We start from the raw sequence: 15,759 nt of genomic DNA, 5'->3' as shown, positions 1-15,759 counted from the left end.
GTTTCGCTTTGAAACCAAATCTTCCGCGATGATCTCAGTCAGCTCCTCACTCTTAAATCTGATGAATGACTCCTGCCGCTGCCGAGACTCACGGTCGGATCCTGCTTTATTAAGCAGATACGTTCAGTTTTTATTTGTATTGTCTGTTCTCTAACTGAACTAAATTATTTTATTACTATAAAAAAAATCAAAAAGACGGTGGGCGGTGCCACGGTGGGCAAGTGATGTAACCGGTGTTGAGTCTGAACACCGGTAACACCGGCAACACCGACTATCGTAGCAAGCCTAATTTCAAATATCAAATATCTTTGATTATTTTCAATTCCTTCAGTCCCCCCTTGGCACATTTGGCCACATTCATAAAATGTCCAGAGGTGACACAGTCAACAAAGACATGCTTTCAGTTGTGTAGATGTCATCTTCAGACTTGTCGTCCAGGCATGTTGAAAAAGCAGTTTGTCAGTCCTTACACCTGCTTGAGAACTTCATCAAATGGTGTGGTGCAATCTCTTTGATCACTGATATGCAAAATGTCCATTGAATACCTCACACCTCAAGAACAGTCACTGAAGATGAGAACAAACGCTTGTCTCTCTTTCTGAGGCAGAACACAGGAGGTGAATTCGAGCAGCAGGAATCTGCAACAAATAGCCCAACAAACAGCAAAATAGCATACACTTTTGTCATTTGTCATTTTGTCATTGGCATTTGTCATTGGTCAGAAGTTTGATATGGTCAGATTAAAATAAGCCTTATTTCTGGCAATAAGCCTTTAAATCGATGTACTTAATAAAGTGGTCAAGGTTTAGAATAAAAAGAAGATCTCACAAGCTCTTACATTATTTCTAGAAACCTTTAAATAATCTGCATCATAACAAAACAACAATCACATTGTTGGGTTTACACCCCTCTTTCATTAAGAGTATCAGCAAAATATTGTGTAACCAAATACAGAAATTCAATTGAATTAATGTCCAAAACCATTGTTACATTGTAAAATGGACAACATACAAAGACTCAGAACTCAAAATCAACAAAATTCAAAATCAAATGTATTTTTACAATACACTGATAAAATATTTTTCACTAGGTAAGGATGAGAAATACCCTTTTGATATTTAAATTGGTGAGACAAATAATACCTGATTTAGTAAATCAAAAGAAAGAAACAAAACAAACAATAACTTGAAGAAATTCACAGTAGTAATACAGTCTAGATGTAAAGACATTTTGTGAGGCAGATGGAGATTTGACTTTGTGTGAAAATCAAATTTATGTGCCTGAATTTAGATGTGGCTATGTGTAAATCATGTCCAAACACTGGTGAGGAGGGTTAACAATTGTGATGCAAATTTAGCCCTGTTGTAAAACAGGCAGCCAGTATGTGAATTTGAGTATGAGATGTGACCTGGCTCAAAATTCCTCTCACACCAATGTTTTTGTTAAGGAGCATGATAAAATGCAAAGTTTGTGAATCCTGCGCTGTGATGAAAACATCCTCATGATTAATGCAATTGTAATTCACACTGTAGCCACATGGCAATTCTGTGCTCCTGTACTTGGTTTAACTGCAGCTATATCGGGAATAGCAGAGTTTCCAATTCGGAGGCTAACAAATTAAACATAGACACACATGCAACTTGAAATTGCTGTACAATTCCAGTATTAAAGTTATTCCAATTTACACAAGATACATGGCCTAGAATGCACAGCATCTACAGCCTTTATCTTAAGTGTTTCATCACTTACAGTAAAGCAATCATTTGTTTTAAAGAATAAACTTGACTAGTCTATGTGTATCTTGTAACACAAACAACCATACTGTGTAATCAATGCGCATAATGTGTTATACAATTACAAATTCGAAAATACAAACAGGATCATTGCAATCTGAATGTTTTACTATTAAACTCCTTGCTAAGAGGCTGCCAACCCGCTCGCAAGTGAAGTTAATAGCTGAAGGCCTTGCATGAACACTGCAGTTAGCTCACTGAGAGTCTTACCTGCAAATGAGCGCTGATCTTTTCCTTTAGAAAGTAATTTCCTATTTTTCAGAAAGTAAGGAGGAGGCCGACCTCGACCCAGTGACCAGCATTTCAAATCGCCATGACCTATTTTCTGACAGGATCTGCAAAACCTGTTCTCTTTGTCATGGGGTTGTTTGCTAAGTTCTCCTGGAATTTGAGGAATTTGCTGCACCCGCTTAAGAACTGAAATAGGCACACTTTCTTGGGCATTTGCTGAACTAAACGTTTCAGATTCATTAGAGCAAGTCACCTCATCTATGAAGTGAACATGCTTTTTAATCCCATCGCTGTTAAGCATTATGGGAGGCATGCGCTTTTTAGCATTTAGCTTAGCCTTGAGATCTGCAATGGTTTCTTTGTGCTCTTTACACTTTTCAGTCAGGGCTAACTGCTCAGCTAGTAAGTTATCTAGCTGCGTTTGAAGATCTTGAATCTTTGCCTCAGACTTTTCTGCTTCTTCATTTTTAGAATCCACTTCTTTACATTTCGCATCTATACTTGAAAATAGATGTGTTGTCACATCACGTAGCCTTTTACAACTTATGAAGTTTAAAGCCTCAATTATTTCACCATGTTTTGATTTCTTTTGATGTCTGCCATTTAATTCCCAATATCTGAACATTTCATCATCTGAACTTTTAATTCCAATATACTCTTTCTTGAGTTTGGACAAGGTAGGCTCAACTTTTTCACTCCATAAAGCAAACAATATGTCACTAGAAATTTTCCCTTTCATCCCGAGGAGATTATCTGAGAGAGCAGCTGGACTGTGATTATACTTCAAATGCAATGCATATTGCTCACTTTGGACCTGGATCAGGACAAATCTGGATGGATGATGTGATATGTAGTGGATCTGAGTCTTCAATATTCAAATGCCAAAAAAAAAAAAATTGGGTGAACATAACTGCAAATATAGTGAGGATGTTGGAGTGATCTGTTCAGGTAGGTTGATTTTCTGTCTAGATTTCATCATCAAATGTATTTTTTCAAAAATATGTCCTAAAGTAGAAATTAATGAAAGTTAAGACACCAAGTGTTATACAGTTTAACCGATAAGAACTGAGTTATGGGCTCAGTGTTATATCAACCATACTGTACTGTACATGACCACTATCCTGACAGTAGAAGCTGTAAGTATTTGTGTAAAAATATAAAGAATCTACATGACATGACGTGCATTTTTAATGACAGTGTATGACCTGAATTAACATTTAATCTAAATGTTAAACACTTTCACCTATATATTAAACCAGAAAATTAATAAACAAAATGAATGAATGTACAAAATTGTTCTCTTAGTGTTACAGCACACCAAACCCAGGGTTTGACAAACTATAGGTGACAGTCAATAGGGCCTGTAAAAATACACTGATGTCACGATTCAGTTTGTTACGCAATACTGATCTCATGATATGAAACTCTTGTGATACGTTGAACAAAGCTCAACTGGACTTAAAATAGTTTTTTAAAATGACTAAATATTTAACAAACAGCACTGCTAAAATGCTAAATTTCGCATTACATCAGGAATGGACTTGAATAGGCTTGGACTTGGTCCTTCTGCGCTATTGTGCGCAATGGTGACACCATAATAATATTAGAAATATTCAGGATTCATTATAGCTAAAACTACAGAATTATGTTAGACATATTTGTACCCTGTTCCTGTCTGTAAATAAAAATGTTAAATATTAAATCTTGTATTTTATTAAATACTTTATTCATATTAAATATCATAAATAATTGTATTTTACATTTATTTTTACCATATCTAAACTTTATTTTGGGCGAACTACTGCATATGATACATATTGCTGCATTTTTGTATTGTGAAACATTTTGTGACAATATATTGTTACACACCTAAAACCAACAGGCAGTGGTTTTCAAACTTTATGATGCCAAGGACCCCCAAATATGATGAACTTTTATAAGGGACCCCCTTCCTAAAATCCATCTATTTTTATTTAGGCCTATGAAAAAAAAACATTTAAACTGTTAGTTAAATTGTGTGAAATTATAAATACAAAATATTTTTTCCAAACTCAATAAATTGGCTATAACCTACTTAATGGAGGATGTAAAAACCTGAAGAACATTTTTCAATTAAAAATTATTTGTATAAGCATCTTTCACAATAAATGTATGCAAGCAGCTTACGTACTGCCTTACAACCCCAGTGAGCAAGATAAAGGGGACTAACTAGAAAGATACAAAGCAAACATATACAATTCTTGAAGGTAGCCTATGTATATGGTAAGAGAGGAGAGAAACATTTAGAATGTAACAGAATGTTTGGTAGACTTTATCCATTTTTGCTTTTTCTTTTTATTCTCTGAAATTTTCGGGGGAACCGTTAGAACCTTCTGGAGGACCCCTGGGGGTCCCCGGTCCCCAGTTTGAAAACCCCTGACCTAGGGTGACAACTGCACTAGGACCAGCACCAACTGTTACTCTAGACTCTAACAACAGCACTCTTTGTTCTTGACATTACTCTAAATACTTTAGAATAAATTGTAGATTTCAAAACAGCTTTTAATTTGTTTAATTTTGCCACAAAAATCTCTGACTTACAAATATTAAAGCTGCACTATGTAACGTTCTTGTGCTCCAAATGTACTAAATTGAGTGAGTACATCATGGATCCATTTTCCAAAACGTGTTTTTGTCTTATCCTGAATCACTACGGGGATAAGCGTTTATATAAAGACTATTTTAGTTCGGGTCAGGTTGCACCGCTGCGTGACTAGTAGCTCCGGCTACAATGTTCTTCTGCAAGACGCATGCAGTTTTGGAGCGCCTAAAGTTACATAGCGTTGCTTTAAACTAAAGCAAGACAAAACAACACTTCATACTCTCCCCTATATAAACATCACATTTGTGACTTTTTTATTATTGGGGATTTTTTTATGTTTTGATATTTTAAATGTTTAAATATGTTATAATCATTTCAGGCATCAGGCTGGTTGGAATTTCTCGCTGTTCTGGAAGGCTAGAGGTGCCTCATGGGAACACATGGCACACAGTGTGTGCTGCTGCCTTTGACCAGCAGGATGCAGAGGTTGTGTGTAGAGAGCTGGACTGTGGAGCTCCTGTACAGGTGCTGGGAGAAGCTGCTTTTGGCAAAGGAGACGCTCAGATGTGGACACAAGAGATTCAGTGCAGAGGAAATGAGTCTCAGTTTGCTCTCTGTCCAACATCACCTTCACACAGTTGTTCCTATGACAATGGTGTGAGCGTTGTCTGTGCTGGTAGGAGAAAAACATATGAACTATACAAGTATGGACATAAAATCATTGAGTAATATTGTACAATAATTGTTTTTCTTTTTTCTCGACCTTTTTACCTACAGAAACAGTGCAATTAGTAGGTGGTCACAGTCGCTGTGCTGGTACAGTGGAGGTTCACCATAGAGAACAGTGGGGAACAGTGCATGATGCTGGCTGGGATATGACTGATGCTGCAGTGGTGTGTAGAGAGCTGGGATGTGGAGAGGCTTTAAGTGCACCAAAGAGTGCTCACTTTGGAGAAGGATCAAGAGATATCTGGATTTCTAATTTACAGTGTACTGGATCAGAGTCTACATTGAATAACTGTAGATTCAATGGATGGGGATTAGAAGCTAACCATACTGAAGATGCTGGAGTCATCTGCTCTGGTAAGTTCATCTATGCTTATTTCATAATTCATAATTTCATAAAATCATATAACTAATCTTTTCTACCACAGATTAAAAATTTCTCTCCACATTCAATGTTACATCAGGTGGGTGCTTTGTTGCCTGTGTGGGGTGAAGTAATGTTTTATGTGACAAGCTGAATTATTAGATGGAATGTACAAAAAGCAATTTGTAATCCCTTTTTCAAACAAAACATATATAATTCAAAGGTTGGGCATTTTGTAGACTACATGCAATTTAATAGCATGCTGGGTGCATTTAGTCTACAAACGTTTTTTTCCCCCTTGTTATCAAAAGATTCACTCTTATGTGCACAAAATGCAAGGAACTTTTGTGAATTCTATGCATGGTCAAACTGCTAACAAAATGTAACTGGTCAGAAACTATTAACTAATAAACTAGAGCCTGACAGGGCAGAGTAAGTTTATTTCTCTGTCATCTTCCGACAAGGGAAGGGCAGACAGTGAAATGACTTGGGCTCTGAACGGAGTTGAGAACACCTTAGGTACATAGCCATGTCTTGGCTTGAGGATGACCTTGGAATCGTTAGACCCAAACTCAAGGCTGGAAGCATTCACAGTGAGTGATTGCAAGTCGCCCACTCGCTTGAACGAAGCTAGGGCTAGCAGGAGTGCGTTTGTGAGTGAAAGTGGCCTTAAATCTGCTGACTGAAGTGACTCGAATGGTGGACCCCTAAGGGCCCTGAGGACCGTGGATAGGTCCCATGAGGTAGAAGGGGGTAGAGGCGGGTTGAGGCTCCTTTGAGGCTATTTGGTTGTGAAAGTATGCATCTTTCAGATCCACCGATAAAAAACAATCCCCTGGGCGAATTTGCGAGAGGATTTGTTTGGCTGTTAACACCCTGAATGGCCATCTCATGACGGCCTTGTTCAGGTGTCTGAGATCCTAGGCTTGAGGCCGCTGTCCTTTTTCGGCACAAGGAAATAGTGTCTGTAGAAGCCTGACTCGCTCTGTGAAGGGGGAACTGTCTCGACAGCTCCCTTTGCTAGCAGATTTGACACTTCGGTGCGGAGGACGTGAGCCACGTTGCTCCTTACCGATATGTTGACCATGGCTTGAAAGCACGGAAGTCTGCGAGCGAATTGGTGCGAGTAACCTCGTTTTATTGCATTCAGAACCCATTCTGACACATCGGGGATGGCCTCCCAGGCCTCAGTCCGAGTGGCTAGGGGTTGAATAAAGCTTGGACCGCCTGGAAGAGGAAAAGTGCTCTTTTGTTGAGAATTTTTGTGTTTTATTTTGGTCGATGTTGAAACAGCGTTTGGTTCCATGGGTGCGTGAACTGGAACGGGCCCTTTGGTTGCAAACTGAACATCTCCAGCCGCCTGAACTGAAGAGTGGGCTGGGAGAAACACATGAGCTCTTTTCTAGGGTGGTCTGGCCGTGGTGAGACTTAACCCCTTTCTCTTCCTTTCTGCATTGCGATCAGGAAGGCTTCCGAGGCTCAGGGTCCAGCATAATCCTAGGCCAGGGGCCCTGGCATTTAGGGAACGGGAAGCATTTCGCTGTCTGCGGGCGCTGTCTGGTGTCAGCCGCTGGGCGGGGCTGAGAGACCAGCGCTGCTGGTTTGGCTTGCTGCTGGGTCGGCACGTTCTTTGGGCGACCTGAAGCAGAGCTGGAGCGCTTTGGAAAGAAGTGTCGCATGGCCTGCGAAGACTTCTGTGCCTCAATGAAGCGCCCTGCGAAGCCGCTCACCGCAGGGCCGAAGAGACCAGTGGTGGGGATGGGAGGGTGAAGGAAAGCGGTCTTTATCCGTGTCCTTGATTTCTGTCAAGTTGAGCCACAGGTTGTGCTCAAGTACTACCAGTCTGGCCATGCTCAGTCCAATGGCCTGGGCGGTGGTTTTAGTGGTTCAAGGCTGCTGGGTCTGGTCCAGACTCGTCCATGGAGCGGAGGAGTTTCGCCTGGAACACCTGGAGGACCGCCATAGTGTGCAGGGCTGAGGCAGCCTGACCAGCGGAGGCATTAGCATGGCTGGCGAGAGCTGAAGTTGTTCTGGGTCATCGACAGAGCCTGACCAATCCTCGCCTTTCTATGGTGAAATAGGCTGCTTTTATAGCCAGTAGCTCCGCCCATTTTGGCGGGCTCAGGTTGCTGGCGGTGGGATGGGCCCCTATTGGTTCGTGCAGTCTCGTCGCCTCGCCATAGGTTCATGCAGTTCTCGCAGCCCAACCAATCAGTGTGCATATAGCTCTGCACTATGTTGGCTGTGCAAAATAAAGACTTCAGTATTTTCCAGAAAAGGAGTTTTCCCATACGCATCTTAGCAACACAATACGAGTGAACCTTTTTCGAAATGGAACACTAATTTCTGCTTCTTCATCGCCTGTGCTTTGATCTGGAGATTCTGTACTCGTTCAGGAGATGTGTAATAGCGCCTCCTATCATATAACAGTGAAAACACGGAAAAATGACAGGGAAGAATTTTCTCATAAAAGATGAGATAACAAAAGACAGAAAAAAAAAATCACTCACGGCTCTTGACTGAATAACTTTAATAAGGTTTAATCTATATGTATACACTGAAGATTATGAAGTGATATTTTACATTTGATTACTATTCCTGTACCTGAAAATCTAGTTTAGACCAACATGAAAACCGTGAAAAGAACTGTTTTTCATTTGTATGTTTGTTCTGTTGTATTTATGTTATTTATGTTATATTATGTATATACTGAATTCTATATACAGTACCAGTCAAAAGTTTGGACTTTTTACTGGTACTGTACTATAATATACACAAAGAATATAAGCCGATATATCGATATCTGACTTTTTCTTTCCCCTAATATCGGTATCGGCCCCCAAAAACCCATATCAGTCAGGATCTATAATAAACTGTTTAGTTTGATAAGGTAATAGGACAAGAAACAAAGCAAATATCATTAAAATTGTCCCTTTTTTTTTCAAGGAGTCAGGCTGGTTGGAGTATCTCGCTGTTCTGGCAGAGTAGAAGTTCCTCATGATTGGTCATGGATGTCAGTGTGTGCTGCTGCCTTTGACCAGCAGGATGCAGAGGTTGTGTGTAGAGAGCTGGACTGTGGAGTTCCGGTACAGGTGCTGGGAGAAGCTGCTTTTGGCCAAGGAGACTCTCAGATGTGGACACAAGAGATTCAGTGCAGAGGAGATGAGTCTTATATATCTTTGTGTCCATCATCAACTTTTCTCAAATACAACTGTACCCATGAAAATGACATTGGACTGTCACTGTTATGTTCTGGTAATGGAGCAGTAGTTTTCAACTTGACAATAACAAACAAGTTTTTTCTTTTGCATGTTTCATACTTTTTAACTAAACTCTTTGTTCTTTGTCCAGGTTACACTGACCTCAGACTGGTCAATGGTCCTGACATCTGTTCTGGTCGAGTTGAGCGTCAGTACTTCAGTAAATGGGGCACAGTGTGTGATGCATGCTGGGATATGAGAGCTGCCAGTGTCCTCTGTAGACAGCTGAATTGTGGGATTGCTGTGTCTGTTGTGGGATCAGACTGGTTTGGAGAGGGAAGTGGTGAAATCTGGGCTGATGTGTTTGATTGTAACGGGAATGAAACAAAACTCTCAGAATGTTCCATCTCTTCATGGAGTCGAGCTGAACGTTCTCATAGACGAGATGATGGAGTCATCTGCTCCAGTGAGTCCATATTATTGTGAAATTTACTGATATTACTCTGCTGAAAGACTTTATAGTATAAATACAATATTTCAGTTCTCTTCATGCACTGTACAGGGAGTGCAGAATTATTAGGTACGTTGATTTTCTGATCATATTTTTTTTCCAGGCACATTTGACCAATTCCAAACCACAGTAATCCTAATAACTACTATTGATTTAGTATTTAATAATGTATAAGTGATATATAATTGTTCATGAAGGCTGGAAATGAAAATCACCTTATGCAGGTGTGCAGAATTATTAGGCATGTTTTCTTTTACAGATAAATTGAGCCAAAAAAGAGATTTAACTCAGACTGAAAAGTCAAAAAGTATTAAATGCCCATGAGAAGGATGCAATACTAATGCAATACTAGACATTGCAGTTAAGGCATGACCATTGGACAGTGAAATGCTCGTTGGGTCAACAGGATCTGACAAAAACAGGTGGTGAAGAAAAGACACCTGTTAACCGCAAAAGAATGAAGAATTAAAGTGAAGAATTAAGGGTGAAACCATCAGGAACCCTTTAGTCTCCAGCGCCACCATTTTCCAGAGCTGCAACCTTCCTGGAGTCTCCAGAAGTGCAAGTTGTGAGGATCTCAGAGACTTCAGTTAGGTAAAGAATCCTAAAAAATGACCCCCACTAGATAAGAATCACAAGCTGAAGTGTTGTAAAATACATGAAGAAGGTTTTTGGGAGTTCATTTTTAGTCCATCTCTGCAAAACGGACTTCAGGATGGACTAAAATGAACTCCCAAAACGTACTGCCAGATTCTGGAAGATGAATTCTTCAAACAGTGGTACTAGAGGATGTGGTGCTGGTCCTTCAAGAGTCACTCTCAACCTATCTGTCCATAAAGCCTATAAAAAAACCTTCTTCATGTATTTTACAACACTTCAGCTTGTGATTCTTATTTAGTGGGGGTCATTTTTTAGGATTCTTTACCTAACTGAAGTCTCTGAGATCCTGACACCTTGCACTTCTGGAGACTCCAGGAAGGTTGCAGCTCTGGAAAATGGTGGTGCTGGAGACTAAAGGGTTCCTGATGGTTTCACCCTTAATTCTTCACCTTAATTCTTAATTCTTTTGCGGTTAATAGGTGTCTTTTCTCCGCCACATGTTTTTGTCTGACCCTGCTGACCCAACGAGCATTTCACTGTCCAATGGTCACGCCTTAACTGCAATGTCTAGTATTGCATTAGTATTGCATCCTTCTCATGGGCATTTAATACTTTTTGACTTTTCAGTCTGAGTTAAATCTCTTTTTTGGCTCAATTTATCTGTAAAAGAAAACATGCCTAATAATTCTGCACACCTGAATATAAGGTGATTTTCATTTCCAGCCTTCATGAACAATTATATATCACTTATACATTATTAAATACTAAATCAATAGTAGTTATTAGGATTACTGTGGTTTGGAATTGGTCAAATGTGCCTGGAAAAAAAATATGATCAGAAAATCAACGTGCCTAATAATTCTGCACTCCCTGTATTTCACATGTTTAGTTCAGACTGAATGATTATTGCCTTGTCATTTATTTCTGAATTCATTTTTTAATAAAAATCTATGGTAACACTTTACAATAAGGTCTCATTTGTTAACATTAGTTAATGTATTAACTAACATGGCCTAACAATGAGCAATACATTTGTTACAGTATTTATTCATCTTTGTTAATGTTAATTATTTAAAATCCAGCTATTGATTGTTTGTTCATGTTAGTTCACAGTGCATTAACTAATATTAACAAATACAACTTTTGATTTTAATAATGTATTAGTAAATGTTGACATTTATATTAACTAAGATTAATAAATGCTGTAGTAGTATTGTTCATACTAGTTGCATTATTAATGTAAAACATATTATCAAACTTGCACTATTTTAGTAAAACATCAGCTCTTATCTCCAGATTCCTCTCTGGCTGTTCATGATGGTCTGGTGCGGTTGTCTGGAGAGAGACAGTGTGAGGGGGAGGTGGAAGTTTCCATCCATCAGGTCTGGAGGAGAGTTCTGCTGGACTCCTGGAGTCTCACTGAATCCTCTGTGGTCTGCAGACAGCTGGGCTGTGGCTCGGTGCTGAATTTCTCCGGCTCCTCTTCATCCAGTCCTGAACACAGTCATGAGTGTGTGACGGGCTTCCAGTGCTCTGGGAGTGAAGCTCATCTGGGGAACTGCAGCTCTCCACAAACTCTCAACTGCAGCTCCACACAGCAGCTGTCAATCACCTGCCTTGGTGAGAAGAGCAACATCTGGGCAGATTCTTCAGTTGTTAGTGATCAATAATGTGCATGTACAAGCACTGTTTATCTTTCTCTGAATATCAGGTCGCGGGTCCATCAGGCTGGTGGGTTCTGGGGGAGACTGTGCAGGGAGGCTGGAGGTTCTTCACAGCGGCTCATGGGGGACAGTGTGTGATGACTCCTGGGATATTAAAGATGCCCATGTGGTGTGCAGACAGCTGCAGTGTGGAGTGGCCCTCAGTAACCAGCAGGTACCAGCCTGGTTTGGTCCTGGTTCTGGGCCCATATGGCTGGATGAGGTGGAGTGTGAGGGGAATGAGACGTCCCTGTGGAACTGCTCTTCTCCAGGCTGGGGAAAACATGACTGTCAACACAAGGAAGATGTAGGAGTCGTGTGCTCAGGTAAACAGTAAACAATATTTTAAACATTTCAATAACCTATGTATATGACCAATGAAATCCAGTGTACTTATAACACATAAATATACATTTAAATGAAAAAATACAGGCACATATTCAGAATCATACAATTATTTATTATGATTCCTGACCCAATTTCCAGACTTAAGTTATGTGAGAGTTAGCATTGATTCTCATCCTTGTCCATTTAGAGTTTAAAGAGATCAGGTTAATAACTGAGGGCTGTGAAGGGAATGTGGAGGTTTTCTACAATGGATCCTGGGGTAATGTGTGTTTAAACCAGATGGACAGAGACACAGCGAGTCTGATCTGTCAAGAGCTGAACTGTGGAAGATCTGGAAGTGAACCCAGTAATTCAGAGGGACTGAAGTCTCATTATTGGCTTGATAAACTTAAATGTCGTCCTCATGATTCCACTCTATGGCAGTGTCCATCTTCACCCTGGAGACAGAATGACTGTGATAATGAAGAGGCCAAGATCACCTGCTCAAGTAAGATGATATTTAACTGATTTAAGATGGTTTGAAGTTGACATGTTTGTTTCAATATGGTTATTTTTTTTTCCATTTTATAACTTTTATATTCAGTGCTGAATGAAACTTTAAAATGTTTTAATCTCAGAGGAGCAGACTCGTGAATCTCAGAGTCGTCTGACATGTTCTACCTCACCATCTCCTCACCAGAGACAGTGTTCAAGTAAGTTTGTTATAATTTTCTATATATATATCTATCTATAAATTAATAAATCCACATGCCACATTTATCACAACTTTAAATAGCATTGTAATTGTATTATTGTAAATGTGCTGAAGCTGGTCAGTGATGGCTGATGTGTGTGATTTAGAGCATGTTCCTCTCAGACTGAGTGGAGGGGAGGGCCGGTGCTCTGGGAGGCTGGAGGTGTATCATAACGCTGTGTGGGGCTCAGTCTGTGATGATCAGTGGGACATCAGCGATGCTCAGGTGGTCTGCAGGCAGCTGGGTTGTGGAGCAGCACTGAGGGCTGATGGGAATTCAGCCTTTGGTGCTGGTGAAGGTGTTGTGTGGCTGAACAGAGTCGAGTGCAGAGGGAATGAGATTCACCTGTGGGACTGTCCTCTCTCCCTGAAGAACCACACTGACTGCTCCCACAAAGAGCACGCTGGACTCACCTGTGCAGGTCACAACAACACACTGACCACTTTTTACATAATTTTACTGATAATATTAATTGTGTATTTGCATGATTTTGAATGTCTCTGTCTTTCCAGATTTGTCAGTGTCCACTACTCCTGCTCCTGCCACAACATCATCAGCTTCTCCTCCAGTTTCTCAGACAGTGCGCTCAAGCTCAACATCAGTCTCTCCTCCACAAGCTCCTCCAGCAGCGTCTCTCTCCGTGCTTGTGATTGTACTGGGAGTTGTGCTCTTACTGCTCTTAGTGCCACTGCTTATACTGATTCAGCAGAACAGAGGGATGAGGAGAGGTAGGAGAGATCCAGAGACTGTCATATTGTGTCTTATTCAGTGTGTGATCAGTCATGTGTTGTGAACTGACAGCAGGTTTGTCTGTCTACACTCACAGCTCTCTCTAAGAGGAGACACAGGACGACGACTGAGGCCGTTTATGAGGAGATTCATCGCAGACACAAACACTTCACTCAGAGGGGTGAGACATGAGACATGAATCTTATTTAATATGATGAATTAATAAGAGAGTCTGTGAGACACTTGATGTTCATCTATTATTAGTCCTGTTAAACCTCCTGCTTCAAACCAGAATTCCTGCAGAAAACCACACAGCTGCAGGTGCATGTTAATATGTTTGTGTGTGTGTGTGTGTGTCTTCCTGTATGTATATTTAGAGGGTAATAAGGAGCGGTTCATATGTTTGCTGTGTGTGTGTGTGTGTGTGTGTGTGTGTGTGTGTGTGTGTGTGTGTGTGTGTGTGTGTGTGTGTGTGTGTGTGTGTGTGTGTGTGTGTGTGTGTGTGTGTGTGTGTGTGTGTGTCTCTTCCTGTGTGTATTACTGAAAGAGAGTGAGGAATGGGTTCATTTGAGGATACATGTGTTTACTAATAGGCCAAAAAAAAGATTTCTGCCTCTAATGTTTTTAAAAATTAAGAGTTTTATGATCCAAAAGAAATGAGGATTAATTCTGTTTGTAAAGATGAACATGTTTCTGACTGTTCTGCTCTCCTTTATCAGGGAGTCTCGTCTCTGAAGAACTGCATTCTGGGTATGAAGACGCTGAGGAACTGCTCTCAGGTTAGAGAGATGAAGCGTATATTTATTCCACTATTCAAAAAACTTTTTCATTGATTTCAACCTAAATAAATTAATAAATGTTATTAACAAATTATATTAAATATTTGTCTAATGACTCGGTACCTTTTAAATATTGCAGTTTACTTCTATATTAATATTTTGTTCTCCTTTTTAGAAAAAGAGTTCAAGACTGTATATTATGATGATGTCACCAACAGCAGTGGCCTGAAAGGTCAGTGACCTTTTTAATTTATTACATGATTTAGATAATTAATAACTTAATAATAATTAATAAAAAATTTACCCATAGCTGTTTTTCAAATATACATAACTAAACCAAGTCTCCCAGTCATTTACTTTTACTAAAATTGTGTTATTTACAATCCTGTGTTGTTAACAATGGTTTAGATAAAACCAGATTAAAAAAATGGGGCATTTACACCTAAATAAGCCAGCAGGTCAAATTTACCCCTATATAATTCCTTTATTTTCACGCTGTGTTTGAGCAATATAAGCTTACATGATCTGATGTAATGAATAAAACAATTTTATGATTACCCCAAGTTTATTGGTGTTGTTCTCTTATTCAAATTATAAATTATACAACTAAACAAATGAATAATTAATGAGGTGAAACTGCGCTTGAATTTGTCATTGTATCATACATCCTATGCATTGCGGTGAATTTTTATTGCTCGTTATTGTCTATTTAGGATATTTTAGTCATTTAAATAACATGGGTTATCTTAATACGTGATTATTGACATTTTATTATAACGTTACACCACCCAAATATGTATTTATTTCCTTCTAATTCTCGTTGTCATTGCAGGCTGGTTTAGCCTATTTCACCAAAAAGTGATTAGTGTAGCCTGCTTAAAATAGACATAAAACAACAGGACAAAACATTGATGACTAAAATAATCATTTCATGACTCTATACATTACTTTGTGAAGACAGTGGCTTAATACAGTGGCATAATATGTTTTTTAGCCATATCAAAACATAAATCATGTGCATGGGTAAATTTTACCCGCTGGCGGTTTTAGGTTTACAACGACCCCTGGCGGTTCTAGTTTAATGGTCTCATGACCTGCAACAACAACATATTTTAGTATCCAAACATATTGTTTGTTGATGCAGAAGAGATTATGAAGGAAATCACACCGGGATACTATGATGATGTCATCACTGATGGACTGAAACCAGATCGTGAGACAGGTGCCGTTTGTTCTATAATCGGATATGAAATAGTTTTTTTTTTAGTATATTAAAGTTATTTCAGTATATAATTTTTTTTTTTTTTATGTGTTTAGAATGTGATTAATGTGTGTATTTTTTAATGAATGTGTGCATTTGTAGAAGACACACCTGAGAGTTATGATGATGTCATCACCAGTGGACAGATCTCTGATATCAAAAAAGGTGTTTTTAATTGATTAAAAATATATATTCCTTT

General features: G+C 39.3%; 1 protein-coding gene across 1 annotated transcript in view; it reads left to right on the top strand.

Moving 5' to 3' along the window:
* Positions 1-412: 412 nt before the first annotated feature.
* Positions 413-15,759, top strand: part of LOC307126097 (scavenger receptor cysteine-rich type 1 protein M130-like) — a gene marked incomplete at both ends in the record, with an annotated part of 24,626 nt that continues 9,279 nt past the window's right edge. The window contains 16 exons of the mRNA XM_079816473.1: positions 413-500; positions 4,985-5,281; positions 5,383-5,692; positions 8,649-8,950; positions 9,047-9,361; positions 11,303-11,626; positions 11,718-12,035; positions 12,245-12,544; positions 12,675-12,749; positions 12,898-13,212; positions 13,304-13,519; positions 13,618-13,701; positions 14,240-14,299; positions 14,475-14,531; positions 15,444-15,521; positions 15,663-15,725. Coding sequence (XP_079672599.1) covers positions 413-500; positions 4,985-5,281; positions 5,383-5,692; positions 8,649-8,950; positions 9,047-9,361; positions 11,303-11,626; positions 11,718-12,035; positions 12,245-12,544; positions 12,675-12,749; positions 12,898-13,212; positions 13,304-13,519; positions 13,618-13,701; positions 14,240-14,299; positions 14,475-14,531; positions 15,444-15,521; positions 15,663-15,725 — 3,202 coding nt within the window. The remainder of the gene's footprint in view (positions 501-4,984; positions 5,282-5,382; positions 5,693-8,648; positions 8,951-9,046; positions 9,362-11,302; positions 11,627-11,717; positions 12,036-12,244; positions 12,545-12,674; positions 12,750-12,897; positions 13,213-13,303; positions 13,520-13,617; positions 13,702-14,239; positions 14,300-14,474; positions 14,532-15,443; positions 15,522-15,662; positions 15,726-15,759) is intronic.

Source organism: Gobio gobio (genome assembly GCF_949357685.1).
Source record: "Gobio gobio genome assembly, chromosome: 5".
NCBI lineage: Eukaryota > Metazoa > Chordata > Actinopteri > Cypriniformes > Gobionidae > Gobio > Gobio gobio.
This window is presented reverse-complemented; position numbering and strand designations above follow the sequence as displayed.